The sequence below is a fragment of the Quercus suber genome, unplaced genomic scaffold (genome assembly GCF_002906115.3).
Source record: "Quercus suber isolate HL8 unplaced genomic scaffold, Cork oak 2.0 scaffold_216, whole genome shotgun sequence".
Taxonomy (NCBI): Eukaryota; Viridiplantae; Streptophyta; class Magnoliopsida; order Fagales; family Fagaceae; genus Quercus; species Quercus suber.
Genome location: NW_027069674.1, coordinates 454,886 through 472,954, shown reverse-complemented (window position 1 = coordinate 472,954; position 18,069 = coordinate 454,886). Strand labels below are relative to the sequence as shown.

The 18,069-nt window shown below is 33.6% G+C and overlaps 2 protein-coding genes across 6 annotated transcripts; both read left to right on the top strand.

Annotated features, from left to right (window-relative positions):
* The first annotated feature begins 506 nt into the window (after positions 1-506).
* LOC136070183 (signal peptidase complex subunit 3B-like) lies at positions 507-4,188 on the top strand. The gene is made up of 6 exons (XM_065779755.1): positions 507-693; positions 1,955-2,015; positions 2,165-2,252; positions 2,964-3,017; positions 3,275-3,361; positions 3,452-4,188. Exons 1-6 carry the CDS (start codon positions 507-509, stop codon positions 3,575-3,577), a joined length of 603 nt encoding a protein of 200 aa, XP_065635827.1. The 3' UTR covers positions 3,578-4,188.
* A 5,081-nt stretch (positions 4,189-9,269) lies between these two features.
* Positions 9,270-18,058, top strand: LOC112028156 (uncharacterized). Of its 5 annotated transcripts, none has more exons than XM_065779736.1 (13): positions 9,270-9,412; positions 11,371-11,711; positions 11,795-11,945; positions 12,708-13,048; positions 13,121-13,271; positions 13,896-14,236; positions 14,315-14,465; positions 14,838-15,178; positions 15,256-15,388; positions 15,727-16,064; positions 16,139-16,289; positions 16,745-17,082; positions 17,364-18,058. In XM_065779736.1, the coding sequence occupies exons 2-13, from the start codon at positions 11,379-11,381 to the stop codon at positions 17,883-17,885; spliced, it is 3,291 nt and encodes a 1,096-aa protein (XP_065635808.1). In that variant the 5' UTR covers positions 9,270-9,412; positions 11,371-11,378; the 3' UTR covers positions 17,886-18,058. The 5 variants fall into 5 exon arrangements, with proteins under 5 accessions (XP_065635808.1, XP_065635805.1, XP_065635807.1 ...); XM_065779733.1 differs by having other exon boundaries at positions 16,739-17,082; XM_065779735.1 differs by having other exon boundaries at positions 11,325-11,711; positions 16,739-17,082.
* Positions 18,059-18,069: the final 11 nt, after the last annotated feature.

The window sequence follows — 18,069 nt, the reverse complement described above, 5'->3', positions numbered from 1 at the left end:
TACTATACCTTTTTTAGGTAACAGGCCCCACAATAGCCCCTCAAAATCTCGTTTTTTGCCATCTCGGAAAAAAGGAGATTTTGATATCCAGCCCTCATTTAATTCGTAGGTTTCCCCCACTTTCAGAATGTCTTTTTGTTTGCCCAAGGCGCGCTCCTGACGCTTCGGCGTCATGGGCACGCCATTATTAAATGGTAACTGCTCTGCTGTCTCACACGTTCAACGACTGATGCAAATCTAACGGTGGGGATACTTTGCATTTATGGGCGGGGCTTTTCCCGCTCCTTTTTTCTGTGCCCTCGTAAAGTGCCTTTCAAATCAAATCTTTCTTCAGTTACAGATTACTCTCTCTCAGCACGTATTCATTGAATCTGTCTTTCTCTCATTATTCTACACTCTCATAAATACCAAGAGTTCGTCCGAGGAGCTCATTTTCCACACCTGTAAGTTTCTTTACCTTTCTCTACTTTTTCATTTTCTGTATTAATTTTTTCTATTGCTAGAAGATGGGTAGATTTAAGTATCTGGTCGATTCCGAGGAGCAAATGGAATCATTTAGGGCTAAGTACAAGATTCCTTCGACAGTGGGTATGAGATACGCTTCCTCCCAAGTCTGGCCGCGCGATAGAAAAACGGGGGAGGTAGTCATTCCCATGGTAGCATTTGTCGAAGGGGGGATGACTATCCCAATGGGTAATTTGACGAGAGATTACCTTAGGTTTTTCACGTTATCTCCCACACAGTGCGCCTCGAATATGTTTAGGGTGCTTGGGAGTATAGAGGCTTTAAATGTCTTATACAACTTAGGTCTAACGCACCATGATGTGAATTGGGTATACAGCCTCAATCATTTGAGGGGTCAGGGGTATTACCTTAAGTCTAGGTACCCTGCGGTAAGACTAATTCAGTGCCTCCCTACCTCGAACAAGGGTTTTAAAGACGACTTCCTTATTCTTTCCGGGGAATGGCACGATGGTTCGCCTTGCCCAACTGAAGAAGGACAACCAGGTGGAGTTCCCAGGATATACGTCCCCGATAAGTCAAATTAATTTTTGATTAATTTAATAATTTTTTTTTTTGTTTTTTTGTTTTTTTTTTATATATGGCGCAGTTTTCATTTCTAATGGAATTTTATGTTTTAACTACTCTGCAGACAAGCGCGCAACTAGGCGTCGTCTCAGGTTGATCAACAGAGAGAGCCTAGATAGAATTCTGCGGTCCGAGGTATTCGTGAATCCCTCTGACGGCCAACTACGAGCCGCACACCTAATACTTAAGTATACGCCTGCGTCAGCCACAGCCTTTCAGGCTCCTAAGTACGTAATAAAGGCAGAGGATCCTCGGCTCCGTCGTATCAGTGTACTTTTTGAGGGATTCATCGTTCCTGAGGGCGAACCTATTCCTGAAGGATATATATATATATATATATATATATTATGATTATTATCTTTTCCTGTCCTTTCCATACTACAACCAAACAAGGGTTTGGGTTATCTACTCCCCTCTCCACCCTTCTAATTTTTAATACATCCAAATGAGGGGAGGGATGTCTTCTCTACTCTACTCTCTACTTCTCTCCTCTCCTCTCCTCTCCAAACTTCCAAAAATATTGTTAGGGAGCAGAGTTTGATCTTGAGGAAGGAAAAAGCAAGTAAGCCTTATAGAGGATTATAGAAGAGGAGATTCTTTTGCTTCTTATTAGGCTTATTATGTCCTGATCAGCCGTGAAGTAACTACTGTAGGTTTTTGGAGTGAGAGAGATCAAATCATTATAGCTTCTTTCCTTCACAAATGAATAATTACCATATGTACTACTCAAAACCTTTTAGGTGTATTATTGTTTGCTTTTGTTCTTTGATACAATCTATTTTGTGAAAGAAATTCTTCTTCTACCCAAAACATACCCAATGTTGTTTGAAGCTTCCTGTAATTGCTTATCTTTTAACGTTATTAGATGCTCAAATGCTGAGAGTGACTGTTACTCTAGCGGGTGACTTTCAATATGTTGAATTAAGGTCAATGATCTCAATTAAGCTAGGAGATGCTTGTTATGTATTTCTGGTGGCAAGATAACTTTTTGAAGGTGTTTTGAGTCCACATCAAGCTTGAACAATATTTCCTCTGTATTCTCTATTCGCCTATTAGTTATTGGTTCTAATTGAAGTATCGTGTCTTCCACTTTTGTGCAGGTCAGCTTGACATTGAATATATCAGCAGACTTACAGTCATTGTTTACATGGAATACGAAGCAGGTTAACCATTTGACAATTTCTTGTGTTTCAATTTTGCAATTCTTCTTACTCATGCTGTACAGACTGCTTTTAATTGTATTTGTGTACAAAAGAGGGTTGTCTGAAATTAATGTTTGGGAAACGCTATGGATTTATCATGCTCACAGCTCATATATGCAGTATAAATATGTGCTTTTTTTTTTTTTGGTTTGTCTGTTTGTTTGTTTGTTTTTATTTTTTTATTTTATAAGTATATATGGAGTATAAATAGAGGTTCTGGCTAAGATGTTTGGTGTCCAAAACTCCAGGTGTCTGATTAGGTATATGTTTTAAAGATTGATAATTTGATATATTTGCACTGAGTTTTAGAATTTCTTAAAATTGCTATTTTCTATTGATGCTAATTCTAAAGTATTCATATGTGCGGCTTTGAATAAGAGTTTGGGATCCATCATTCTAGATATCCTGTTTAGTGTATCTTAAAGATTGATTTAATTGTACAGAAACTTTTCATATTTCTTTCTTTCCCTCTGTTTTGTTTGGTTGGTGTTATTTTCCTATGATTTTCATGAAAGTTGAAAATCTTTATAAAACACTGCATGCCAAATCATATTAATGGAATTGCTTGAATATAATTGACTCTTCACTGAGGTTCCTGCCAATTATTCTTTTATACTAATATTAATTAAGTTCAAAGCTGATTTAGAATTTTTATCCATTGTATCTTTTCAGGTTTTTGTATTTCTAGCTGCCGAGTATGAAACCTCAAAGAATTCCTTAAATCAGGTAAGCTTTGGCATTTGGCTGCATTTTTATTTTTGAGTCCCCCGTATCCTGTTGTGTTGAGTATTTATGGTTTAGTATTTCATTTCTAGAGATGTATTGGACTAGAAATTGTTGGTCTTTTACATGTTCCCAATTGCCTATGTCAGTGCCATGACAGCCTGCATGGCATGCCCACTTGACTATTGTTATATATTTCATGTTTTGCTGCACAAATACCATGTCCATTGCATGATTTGTTTTGAAATTTCATTTTGCAGATTTCACTTTGGGATGGCATTATAGCTTCTAAAGAGCATGCAAAGTTTTGGACACATACCTCTAACAAATATCGTTTTATTGATCAGGTATGCTGCCTTTATGTAGTAGTCTTACTCAATTCTCTCATACACTTTCTTGGCTTATGAGAAAATTAATTTCTCCTTTCATTTGTGCAGGGAAGCAACCTTCGTGGTAAAGAGTTTAACTTGACATTGCATTGGCATGTCATGCCCAAGACTGGCAAGATGTTTGCGGACAAACTAGTCATGTCCGGATACCGCTTGCCGAAGGAATATAGATGAGATTTCTTGTGTATGTTGTTGCTGTAACTTCAGCCTTTTTTATATGGGGATACAAAAGGTCAGCTGAATTAGGTCATAAACAGGCAAAGTTACATGTTTTAGAGACAGAAAATGAATATTGCTTGCAATTTTAGACCCACAAAATATTGTTGCCAGTTTTTCAGTTTCTTCCTCCTGCCCCACAACCTTTTGCCCCATGCTCACATAAGGCATACCTATAAAACTCAGTTACTGAATAGGCTTACCTATCAAAACACACACACATGTTTATTTTTATAGGCCTTTCTAGGCTGACTAGTCAAAGCATGGAATTAATTGCCAATAATTTTGTTTTGTATATGCATTTCATCGTCAGTGGGATTTTCATGATGGCTTGTCTTGCCAGTCATAGTCATAGGCTTTTGCCAAGGAGAGCTTTATTCTTCCTCATTGTATGAGATGGAGCATAGACGAGGTTGCAACTTGCAATTCAATGGGAGATACATGCAACGATTGTAACATGGATGTTATACTGACAAAATTTTGCAACAATGTTATCCTACTGATTGGTGGTTTAAAATTCTGAAATTGGGTTCAAGTGATAGGCGATAGCCCAATAGTAACTTTTATAATGTTTCATGTTTGTGGTTCGATTCCTATCTTTCACTTCTCTACTATGTCTATCTACCTTTCTTTTATCTACTTATTAAGATAGGAATTACAAAATTAAATTAACAAATTTTGTGGACAAATTTTCAAGTATAGCTTATTCTTTTAAGTTAGATTCTTTCACAATTTGGTCCAATAATTTTTTTTAAATGCTAAAATTTTACCTTCTAAAGTTTTGGATTAAAATAAAACTATTAATAAATCTTTAAATGATAGCATAACAATTTCAATTTAAATTCAAATCTTAGGGGTTGAAATGTAACAATCAAGCTGAAAGTTGTGTAGCATTGTAGCATTGCCCTGTTCTCCCATGAAGGAGAATTTGGATTCAATTCCTCTTCCCTACTTAAAGAAAGCAAAAAAAAAAAAAAAAAAAAAAAGAGGGTGTCACGATTAAAGCTTGTGAACAAATTTTCATAAGCAAACATGAGATGAATTTTCCCCTCCGGTGGATAAATTGGCAACTTTATTTAATTAGAGACAAAGTTTGGCTATAAACTTTGTTGTAATCTAAGCCTATAATTCCTCTCTATATCTTTTTAAGAACAAAATTTGGTTACAACTTTACTCAATATTTTTTTAATGGACATAAATTTTGACAAATTTATCACTGGATTACATTTTCTTCTTATATCCTCTAAACTTGTAAAATTTCTAAAAGATTGAAAATAAAAAACTATGTCATTAATGAAATATTAAAATTTTAAATTTTTGTAGTAAATTATACATAAAAAATAAGTTTATATATTGAATAATAAATAACATTCAATTAATATGAAATTTAATATGTGTGTTAAGAATATAAAAAAAATGTAATTCAAAATATTTTCAAAATATGTAATCATGTTAATTTTTTTAGGGGAATTTGTAGTCTTAAGTTACAATTAAATTTGTAGCCAAACTTTGTCATCTTATTATTGAATTTGAATTTTGACAAAACCACCGTTGGATTACATTTCTTCTTATATCTTCCATATTTGTAAATTTTACAAAAAAAATAAAAATTAATAACTATGTCATCAATCAAATATTTAAATTTCAAATTTTTGTACTTTAAAATTATTTTTCTAAAGTTTATTGATCAAATGGTAAAAGAAATCTAATTGACATGAAATTTTACGTATTAAAAACATTAAGAACATATATCCCAATAGTTAGAATTTCAAAATATATAATCATGTTAATCTTTAAAATAGAAATTGTAGTATTAAATTACAATAAAATTTGTAACCAAACTTTATTCTTTAACTAAAAGGAATTCTTAAGAGTATTTACATTATGAGCGGCCAAGGGCATATTTTTATCATTTTATGCCCCTTTGGTCATTAATTAAGAAGTTTGTTACAAACAATCAAAAATAGGACAATGTCAATGTTCTTCCAAGGGGATTCCTCTTGCCTTAACCTCTCGGAAGGCGTAGTCTTATCGTGCAAAATATATATTTTTTGTAAAACATAATGCATTTGTCCAACGCCAATCGCTAAGATAAATCGTTTTCTTTATAAGAGGACACATTTTAACCTTACTATAGGGACAAAATTTAAATGCGCAGTCGTAGGTGCAAATGAATATACTAACTTCCTTAATTAAATTCAAATTTTCAATCACTTAGTTGCATTAAATTTAATTAGAAAGTGTAATATACTGCATCTAAAGACATAATGATTTATAAAATTCGGATAAAGTTTAATTATAAAATTGGTTATAGTCTAAGGCAACAACCTTTCTTAATATCTTTTTTTTTAGGTGAATTTTGAGAATTCCACTATTGAATTACATCTTTTTCTTATATTTTCCACGTTTGCAAAATTTCTAGAAAATTAAAGATCAATAGTTATGCTATCAATAAATTGTTTAAATTGCTAATGTTTGTAGTTTAAAATTATGCATAAAATATAAGCATGTAGATCATATAGTATGTAATATCCGATTAACATAAAATTTGACACGTGTATTAAGAGTGTAAAGAACATGTAATCCAATTGTTAGATTTTCAAAATATGTAGTAATGATTATTTTATTGAATAAGATTTGTAGTCTTAGATTACAACTAATTTTGTAACTAAACTTTGTCCATAAAATTTTAAAAAATATCTCATGCATGAGATATATATGTATGGACAAAATTTTGTTTCAAACTTGATTATAGTCTAAATTAATATGATTATATATTTTAAAAATCCAATCATTGAATTGCATATTCTTAATGTTCTTAACAAACATATAAATTTATGTGTTAATCGAATTTTATTTTCTATTCGATCTATAAACTTATATTTGATGCATAATTTTAGACTACAAAAATTTGAAATTTAAACATTTTATTGATGACATAGTTATTGATTTTTGATCTTCTAAAAATTTTGCAAACATAGAGGATATTAGAAAATAATATAATCTAAAAGACAAAATTTAGCTACAAAATTGATTATAGTCTAAGGCTATAACCTTACTCAATATATTTTAACAAATTCACCATTGGATTATATTTTCTTCTTATATTCTCCATACTTGCGAAATTTCTAGAAAATTAAAAATCAATAGTTATGTCATCAATAAATTGTTTAAACTGCAAATTTTTGTAGTTTAAAATCATACATAAAATATAAGCTTATAAATCAAATAGTAAATAATATCTAATTAACACAAAATTTGACGTATGTATTAAGAGTGTAAAAAACGTACAATTCAACGGTTAGATTTTTAAAATCTACAGTAATGTTTATTTTATTGAACAAGGTTGTAGCCTTAAATTACAACTAATTTTGTAGCTAAACCTAATCTAAATGTGAATTTGTTAAAATTCACATCCAATAAAAAGATATTGAGTGGAATTGTAGGCTTAAGCTACTACCAAGTTTGTTGCAAAAATTTTTCCTATATGTATTCTCCATTTCACAACATTTATTGCAAAAATTTTAAAAAAAAATTATAAATCTGACTCATAAGATAATGGAAAATTTTTGAAACTCTTAAAACTTCTCTAATATATTTTCATTGGATATAAATTTTGAAATCTAATAATTAGATTGCATTTTCTTATTAGTTACTAGCCTCTGAGCACGCACTCATGCGCATGCTTAGAGGCTCTTTTAGTTTTATTTTTTTGGTAAAGGTTAATAATTTACATCTATTATAATTTAGAATTTTTTTTTTTAAATTTTATGTTTTAAACAAATAAAAAGGATAAATTTTAGAGATAAGCAATAACTGTAATTTTTTTTTTGAACGTGAAGAGAAAAAAATCCGAAATTTTAGGAGTTTTCTTTTTGAATTAAAAATAAATTTTTTATTTGACATTTATGACATTATTTCTAAATGAAGTTACCTTTTATTGCAAAGACAACAAAAGAAATAATAACGATAAGTAATGAGATCAAAGAAGGAAAAGATTAGTCTGCCGTGTTCAGTTGTGTTACAGGACTAAGACCAGGGAGGGAACCACTTCCTCAACGTGGATAACCTCGCAGGAGAATCCTGCTGTAGAAATTATCCACTTTGAGGAAACGGGCCTGAATGACTTATGCCTAAACAAATCCTTTATCCTTAACAGAGGGTAGGCTTTTAGAGGGAGATAAGGAATTAGCCTATTGGTGCATGCCTGCCATTCTACACACTCTATTTTTCTTCATGATTCTCTTTCTCTTTTTCTTGGCTTTGTTACTTTGATTCTTTTTCCACTCTTTTCTTTTCTTTCTTAGTGCTTGCTTATGTAGTGTTATGGTGATGGTGGTGCTGTAATTCTCTCCTAGTGGTTGTTACTGTTTTGATAATGCCACTATGCACGACGAGGGCCTTTTATATACTGCCTGCTGTAACAGGTTTTTACCATTTTACCCTTTAACTACTTTTGTCTGGGTGTGGGTGTCCTTCCTAACCACTCACTGGTTTGTTAGCTGTCCATCCACCACCACTTACCTGTGCTAGCTGTGCCACTCTCCATTACCAAACAAAGAAAACTGTTTTGTTTGCTTGTCCATCGTGGCATTCTTATCCACAGCAGGGTGGGTATTCTCTCTTACTATCCCTCATAGTATGAACCTAGTGGTTCCAACTCATCCTTTTATTTTTTGGGTGATATGTCATCCCAGTAGAACATTTCTCCCAAAAGGGTTTGAGCGGGAACCCCATAATAGACTCTCCCTTCTCCCCACCGCTAGACCATACCCTCTCTTACTTCTGATCCATGACCCACCACTCCTATATTGGTTGGGTACAGGTTGGTAGTGTCTGGGCCTTGTGTGTGCTCCACTTCCGTGTATATCCAAAGCTTGTCTACTACTCATGGGTTTGCCATGGTCTAGAGGTTCGTCTGTGCATTTTGCCGCTCATTCTTGACTTCTTATGGCATGAACGGTTTTATGATTCTCCATTCTTTATAGCTTGCTTTCTTCAAGGGCTAGGCCTTGCTTGATTGCGGGCTTTTCTTCCCTTTAGCTCACCTTTTGCTCATTCCGTTGGCTTAGTAGTATTCCTGCCACACCATCCTGTTGTGGTGTTATTTGATCCATGCTTACTGGGCCTTTTTTGGGCTTGCTGTATGCTCTTCTTTTACTTGATTATGGTGACCCATCATTGCTATTGGGTCTTCATTCATACTACTTGGACTTCCTTGACCCATTACATTGTTTGTGAGCTCCCTTGGCCTATTTCTCTCATTGGGCATCCTTGACCCGTTTTCAATTCTGCATTCTTATGAGTTTTTACTAACTCTTTTAGGCTTCCTTGGCCTAAATACCATATCTTTCATCTTTGAGGTTCATAGGTTTCCATCAACCCATTTTTCACTTACTTTATTACTTCGGGTCTGCAGTGGCTCACTCTTACTTTTCTACATCACATAATGTCCATGGGTTTACTATTTCTTTCTCTAGGCTCCTTTAGGCCCATTTACTTTTCTCAAGGCCAATTTATTTACTTTATGGGCCCATAAGAGTTTTTCTCCAAATTAGTGTTTTTATTTTTTTTTTATTTTTATAGATAATATAGCACTGATATATCATTGAACTGGTGCAGGATATAGCTATCCACAGAGAGGAGTATGTCTGTCAAAACATCCAAACAGCCATCACAGTGTTCTTCGTAAATCCATTCTCGCAAGTCACACCTCGAAGTTTCTCTTCTTCACTCTCTCTCTCTCTCTCTCTCTCTCTCTCTCTCTCTGGGATTTCTCTCCACAAATCAAAGGTACCAAACCCTAATCTCTAACTATCTCTCCATATCAACACACACACACATATGTTACATAATAAAAGTATGGAATTAGCTTATGTTCTGTTTGGTTACTGAGAAACAGTAGGAAATGAAAAAGAATAAGAAAAAAAAGGAACTTAAAAAGAAAAATGGAAAATGAAAAAACTTTGAATCTGAAATTTTTTATTTCATCTTTGTTATACTATTCGTCTTGTTCAATTTTAGCTTTGCTCTTGTTCCAGTTCTCTAATTAGCTTCACTTATTCTGGATTTATTTTTTATTTTTAGAATTGGAACTCGAGATTTTAAATCTAGCAGTAGATAAACGAATCAGTTCACGAATTTTGTTAATGGAATCTCTAATTTTATTTTTTTTGTGTGTAAAATTAAATTTTTGAAAAAAAAATCTTTTTGTTTTCGTTTTGGTTTTCTTGGCAACCAAACAGAGGGCTAATGTTGGAATTGTAGCTTGGATCAGTATATTCTGGGTGCATTAGCTTCTTTTGATCGGCTAATTTGAGTTGTAATGTTGTTATTTTTTACATGCTAGAGAGGGTTAGTGTTAGAATTTTAGTTAATATCTTTATTTGATTGAACTAGTTAGGATTTTAAGTTGTAATTAGATGTAATCTTGCAATTTTGGATTGGTACGTTTTCGGTGTATTCACTTATTTGATAGACTAATTGGAGTTGTAAATTGTAGTCTTATAATATAGGGTGAATTCCATTAACCCACCCTAAGGTTTGGGCTAAATACTAAAGACAGGTCCAAGAGATTTCAAACTAACTAATTTGGTCCCTAAGAGAGAAGAGAAAAATGACAAATGAACCTAACAATGTTTATTGGTTTCGGCACCAAATTGGTCAGTTTTGAAATGTCTTGGACCTGGTTGACATTAACTCAAACCTCAGGGTAAGTTAATGAAATTTACTCTATAATATATTTGAAATTGATATTTGAAACCAAATGTTAGAGAGGGTTTAGTGTTTTGAATATTAGCTTGGATTAGTGCCTTTTTTTAGTGTAGTTTCTTCCTTTAATCAACTAAGTAATATTTAAATTGGGAAAACACTAAAGCTACTGCTAAATTTACTATAAAGGCTTGCAAATGGACACGATAATGAATGTGTATAGTGCCACAACAACACAATAAATGAATTTCTGAACTTTTTTTTTGTGTGTGTTTGTTTAAAAGGTGACATATCCATTTGTAAGACTTATGTTGTAAAATTTGTAGCATCACTCATTTAAAATGTACTCTTGATTTTTGAAAGAGTTAAGCATGTTGAAACAGCGTGCAGACCTTTGGCATACTTGTATTGGAATTTTGGCTTAATTCATCCTTTTGTGTACCACATATAATTGAATATTTTCCCCCTCTTTCATTTTCTATTGGTTTTCTTGAGAATTAAACAAGGTGTTATTATGTATAATTTGAGCTGGAATTTTACGGTAGTATCTCTTTATTATCTTCATTTTGATAGCTGATTTGGGTTTGAATTTTTATTTTGCAATTATACAGTTCCTAAAATATTTTACATTCATTTTTAAATGAGTGGATTAGATTTATGACGTACATTTTAAGAAAATATTGACTATCACCATTTTGGTATCTATTTAAATTATTGATGATGTGCCATAAGCAATCCACTCAATTCAGAACAAATAGATAAGATTTTAGGAATTCCATGATGAAGTTAGCCTAAGAACTCTGGAGGATTCTAAACATTGGTATAATCAGTGTGTTAGCTTCAGTGATCAATATTTTGTGTTTGAATTGTTAAGTGAAATTAAAACAGGTATGCAATCTTATTAATGGGTTTCAGATATTTCTGGTGAATTTGAATTTTCCACATCTACAGCTAAGGACTAGGTTGACTTATTGTTTATGTATTGGAAGCTTAGCATTTGAAAGGACTCTATCACTAGAATGATAGTCTCAACGTTGTAGGGGAAGAAATGGGCACCCAAATGCCTGCATGTAGCGATCGTACAAGGACAAACTGGACACCAACAATGGAGTGCTATTTTATTGATCTTTTATTAGATCAGGTGCATAGGGGGAATAGGATGGGCCATACATTCAACAAACAAGCTTGGACTGATATGCTGACCATGTTCAATGCCTATTTTGGATCCCCATATGATGAAAAGGTCTTGAAAAGTCATTACACTAATTTGTGGACTCAATTCAATGATGTAAAGAGTCTACTTGATCAGAATGGATTTTCATGGGATGATACTAAACAAATGGTGGTTGCCAGTCATCATGTTTGGGATGCTTACATCAAGGTGCATTATTTTTGTTAATGTTTAGATTTAATCTACACCTTTGGTGTCATAGTGAGTGGTGACTTGACATTATATACATGCAGGCTCACCCAGAGGCACAGTTTTATAGAAACAAAGCCTTGATGAACTTCAATGATTTGTGCTTGATATATGCACATACAACAGCAGATGGAAGATACAGCCTATCAAGTCGTGATATAGACTTTGATGATGACATTCAAGGAGTGAATACTGGTGTGTTTTTATATCCTGTCATGGATTAGCAGAAATGATGCATATGCCATTGGCATTGGAATGTATGCTATTGGGTTTTTTTGCTTTAAATTACTATTTTTCATTGTGATTGATTTGGTTATACTATCTAATTCTTTATTATTTATTATTACTATTATTTTATTCTAGAGAGTATGCATAAAACAAGAAAGGGCCATAAGCAACAACCCCCTCCCTTTTTTTCTCATGAGTCTATCCAGAGATAGATGGGACTCTATGCCCCTTAGAATTTAATAAATTTTGAAGTAATAATGGCCTTTTACCATCTTTGAAATTTGTACACTGCAATCTCTCTTTTAGCCAATCTTTGGGCAGTCAACAATGGTCTGCTTTCCACAAGAATCAGAATTGTGGTTCCTGCTGATTTTGAGCTTAGCCAATTATGACCTAAGTAGTACCTAATGATAAGACTTGTAGTTGCTGTTGTATTGCAAACATGTCTGTATTATGGGGAAACAAGCACTTTTATTCCTATCCACGGAAAAGAGAAAAAAATGTTGCAGAGAAATGAGCACATTGTGCTTGGCTTTGTGTGAACACTTGACTGAACTGGTCTTGATGGTTTATTTTTTGGGAAGTTGCATATCTTACTTCATTTGATAGCTAGGAACTGGGTGCAGCAAGATTGATTGAAATTACATATGTTCTATGTTAGCTTATAGTAATGAGTATTCAAGAAGTATAATCTGTTTTTAATGAATAAAAACTGCTTTTACTGATTAGGTGTTGCAATGAATAGCCTTGTACCGGCAAGTAAAGAGCATTCAAAAATAGATTGGACACCAGCCATGGACCGATATTTTGTCAAACTTTTGTTGGACCAACTTAAAAAAGGCAATAAGATCTGTAATACATTCAAGAAACAAGCATGGAATGATATGCTCACCTTGTTCAATGGAAAATTTGGCTCTAAATATGGAAAGAGTTTCTTAAAACACCGTTTTAAGAAATTATTGAAATATTATACTGATGTGAAGAGTCTACTTGAGGTAAAGGGATTTTCTTGGGATGAAATTCAACAAAAGATATCAGCAGATGATTATCTATGGGATAATTACATCAAGGTACACTATCATATATATTTGGTTATTGGTATTCATTTTTACTGTATTTCATGTGTACAATTGCTGATGTAGGCACACCCAGATGCGCATTCATATCGTAGGAAGACCTTGCTAAACTATTGCGATTTGAAATTGATATTTGGAAATGCAGTAAGCAATGGACATTGCAGTCATTTATTGCAAGGGAGAAACTTTGAAGATGATATCATACAGATCAAGATGGGTGAGGTTCATTTCTTGAATTAAAAGGAGGACCTTTAGAGGGAACCTGTATTCTCGAGGACACTCCTCTCCAATTTATTAGTATAATTCTGTTTACTTATTGAAATAAAAAATCTGGTTTCATCTTTATACATGCCACTTGGGATTTATTGATAATCACAATTAAGATTTTGGTTAATATTTGGGTGTCCAGTAGGTCTTTAAGCTTCACAAAATGAAATTTTATCGGATATGTTTAATTAGAGAGATTCATATTCTGTATAACAGTTATTTTTTTCTCATGTTTGCATTCCTTAAATGGAAATTTGATTTATAGGTTCTAGTTTTTTCATTACGTGCCTGTAGGCATGCCCAGTTCATTAAGATCCATAAGATTTTAATTCATTTTAATATTTTCTTTAAATTTTCTCTTAGGGTTAGGACAGATTTACTAGGCTGTGGATATTGTTCTGTACCCCATCTTATTGCTATTTGATGATGTTGAATTATATATATTACTGTTTGTCAATGGATGGCAAGTATAATGTTCTTCTAGCTTAATTTATGTTTGAAAGTCTGAAACGTTTTGATGAATGAGAAGTTATCTATTATCCTTATAAATCAGTCAATTTTACCTATCTTGTAGCTGAAGAAAAGGAGGGCCATGCCTCTTCTGATAGTGAATGTCGGAGAACAAATTGGACATCAACAATGGATCGTTACCTTATTGAATTGTTACAAGACCAGGTGCTTAGAGGGAATAAAATTGGTCATGGATTTGTGGCCGAGGCATGGATTGAAATGGTTAGACTGTTCAATGCAAAATTTGGATCTCACCATGACAAAGATGGTCTAAGGAATAGATACAAACATTTAAGGGGACAATATAATGATATAAAGGTTCTTCTTGATCAGAGTGGGTTTTCTTGGGATGAAACAGGAGAAATGGTAACTGCTGAGGATTATGTCTGGGATTCTTATACCAAGGTGAATTTCTATTTACTCATTCTTGTATCCTTTAGATATTTGTAGTTTTATTATGTGACTTATGTATAAAATATGCAGGTGCATCCTGATGCTCAGTCATATAGAAATAAATCTGTTCCCAGCTATCACAAATTATGTGTTATATATGGTGAAGAAGTTTGTAATGGAAGATACAGCATTTCGACATGCAATGCAGATCTTGACAGTGAAGAACCAGATTTGAGAATTGGTAGGTTTCTTGTTTCCGCAGCAAGAGCTTCCCAAATAATTTAAGGAAGTTATTATCTGCTTATTTATTGTCTTATTTTCTTTTTTGTGTTCTTCACCTACTATAGTCTCCTTTCAGTTGCATTATTTCCTTTTCTTTCATTGCTATCCTAATTCTGATGTACCTGAACCCATGCAATTATCATTCTAAATATTTCTACATGGTTGTTGACCGGGGTTGACAATGCTGATCTATCTAACTTTGCCTAAAACGAGAGTGTTACCACAGCATTTAATTAAAAAAAATTAAGTATAAGTTGTCTCATTGGACTTATCATCTTTGAAATACATATTTCTTATTGCATGAATTAACAAAATCTTTGCTTTGTAATAGGGGAGGATATGAATATCCAATGCTATGCAAACAGTGGTTGTTCGACAACAGATTGGACACCTTCAATGGACCGTTATCTCATAGATGTAATGCTAGAGGAAGTGCATAAGGGGAACAAGATTGACTACACCTTCAACAATCAAGCATGGATAGATATGTTTATGTTGTTCAAGGAACGATTCTCATTACAACATGACAAAGATTTTCTGAAAAGTCGTTATAGAAGTTTGGAAAAGCAGTACTTTGATATGAAAAATCTTCTTGAACAGAGACGATTTTCATGGGATGAAACACAGAAAATGGTCACAGCGTTTGATGATGTTTGGGATGCACATGTGAAGGTGCTTTGTCAACTTATTTTAGTCTTAAATGTCAGTTCGTGTATACATAGCTATTGGCTAAGACTTTGTTTATGTAGGAACACCCAGATGCAAAACCATACCGAATCATGCCGATGCCAAGTTATAATGACTTGTGCTTGATTTATGGAAATCCAGCTTCTGATGAACGGTGTAATGAAGCGCGTCAAGATCTAGGATGTAATGGTTTTGGTGAGATTTTGGTTTGACAAGCTTATAAGCAATGTCAGCATTTGCCTATTTTTTCCCTCTTCAAGTATTTGGTCTTTAGTCAATGAGCAATTAGATGTTTGTGTTCAACGTGTCTGGATACATATACCTGTGCTATTTCATATTGCATTGATTGCAATAGCATTTTGTCAAGATATGTTTAAATGCTTTCTTGAACCAAGGGAAAAAAACAGAAAGAGAACAAGTCCCTGCTCCCTCTTTAATATGAAACACAGTGATCATTGAAGTTAAAAGAAAATTTTTGTTTTTTTAAAATGAGCAAATAAAGATTACTTTTCCCCATATTTACATTATTTTAGAATTTTCTGAAGGTGCCAGACTTAACAATAGCTATCACCAAAGAACTGATTGGACACCATCGATGGACCGATATTTTATTGATCTAATGTTAGAGCAAGTTCGTAATGGAAGTATGGTTGATCAAAAATTCAACAAGCTAGGCTGGAGTGATATGATTGCAAAGTTTAGTGCAGAATTTGGGTCTCAGCATGACAAAGATGTCCTAAAAAGTCGTTTTATGAATTTGAGGAAGCGGTTTAATGATATGAAAACTCTACTTGACCAGAGTGGTTTTTCTTGGAATGAAATGCAACAAATGATATGTGCTGAAGATGATGTCTGGGATGCTTATGTCAAGGTGATATTTTCTTCTGAATTTCCATTACACAAATATTCTTTTTGGTCCCAACAACTTATAGATAATTTTTGTAGGTACATCCTGATGCAAGAACATACTGCAATAGAACTCTCCCAAATGTCAACGATTTGTTTTTGATATATGGAAATGACAACACTGAGCAAAGGCAAAATTACTCTGATCACTTTATGGATGTTGAGGACTGTGAGCTGGGAGTAAATATTGGTCTCTCTCTCTCTCTTGTATTTCAATATTACCTTTAGGTAGACAAGATTGGTACAATCAGTTAAGGACTTCTCTGAAAATGTTTGAACTACACGTGTGATATTAGAGGAGGACCATCTGAAAATTGCACTAGCATGTTTAATTTACAGGTGCAATAGTTGTCCATTTGCTAGTATAATTACTATAAATAATTTGTCAACTTTGTTGTTGTAATAAGTATAAATTTGTCACTATCCATGCAAAAAGGAAGTTTTAATTTGATGCTAATACAACTACTTGACTCAGTTCTCCTGAAAGTTTAATACAAAAGAACTGAAATTTGCCCATTTCAAGTAATGTTTGAAGCTATTAATTTTGTTAAACAGTATGAAACAACATTATTATTACTTTTTTTTGGTACTGATGCCTCCAGAATAAATCCTCTCATGTAATGACAGTTATTTTTTAAGTTGTAGGTGAAGAGGATTACCAGTCCCCTGCTAATAATGATCCTCTGAGGATAAATTGGACAAGGGAAATGGACCATTATTTTATTGTCCTTATGTTAGAACAGTTGCACAGAGGGAATAAGATTGGTCGTACATACAATGCTAAAGCTTGGACCTGGATGAATGCGTCATTTAGTAAAAAAATTGGATTCCTTTGTGACAAAGATGTACTAGAAGATCGGTATTGGAGCTTGAGGAAAGAGTATATGGACATCACAGATATCCTCAATCATAATGGCTTTGCTTGGGATGGAATTCGCCAAACAATGACAGCTAATGATGATGTTTGGGAAGCTTATATCAAGGTGCTATTTTTTCTTATTCGTAATGTTGCTAGGATAAAGGGTTATCCCTTTTTGTTTCCCTTGGTTATCACTAAAGAGCACTGAGCGTGCCACAGTATGGTAAACATGTTTGCGCGCACACACATTCTTTCTCTCTCCCGCTTGATGAAATGATAAACAGTCTTCATGAAGTAAACTATATGTTGGTGTGTAACGTAGGGTGCAGAACTTAATCTTATCGATAGTTGAACATTGAACTGTATAATTTTTATCAGCTTTTATTTAAAAATGGCATTTTGCAGGATCATCCAGATGCAGTTACATACAGAGATACGATCTTGGGTGATTATTGTGATTTGTGCTTGATTTATGGTAATGAAAGTCAGCATAGTAGATCAAGTTATTTCGACGTAAAAATGGAGATCAACACCAACACCCTGGGGATGGGGATTGACGATATAATTGGAGAGACGCTATCTCCAGCTACTGAGTTTGAAATATCTCATCAGAAAAGAAAGCGAAAATCTGCTCCTTTGTCAACCTCAGCATGTATCCAAAAGGTTAGGAGAACCATCAAGAAAGAGACACAAGAGGCAGTTGAGGGGAAGCCATGGGTAGTAAAAACATATTTGGGTACTGAGGAAGACAAAGACTACAGCTCAATAGAATGTATAGTTGCAGCACTTCAAACCGTTCCTGACATGGATGATGAGATTTTCTTGGAGGCTTGTGAACTTTTAGAAGATGAGAGAAAGGCCAAAATGTTCGTGGCCATGGATGTCACAGCACGGAGGAAGTGGTTATTGAAAAAGCTTCGACGGTAGCATCTATTTTTCTTGTTAATGTCAGATATAATTTTGGTACTTTTTTATCGGGTAGTTTTTCCAATGTAATTCAGATCCTATATTAATGTAAAGGCATTTTTCAATGCAATTTCCTGTATGATTTCCTTATTGAAATTGGAAAAAAAAGGGAATTGAATTTGCTTTTGCTGGGAGGTCCTGCGCA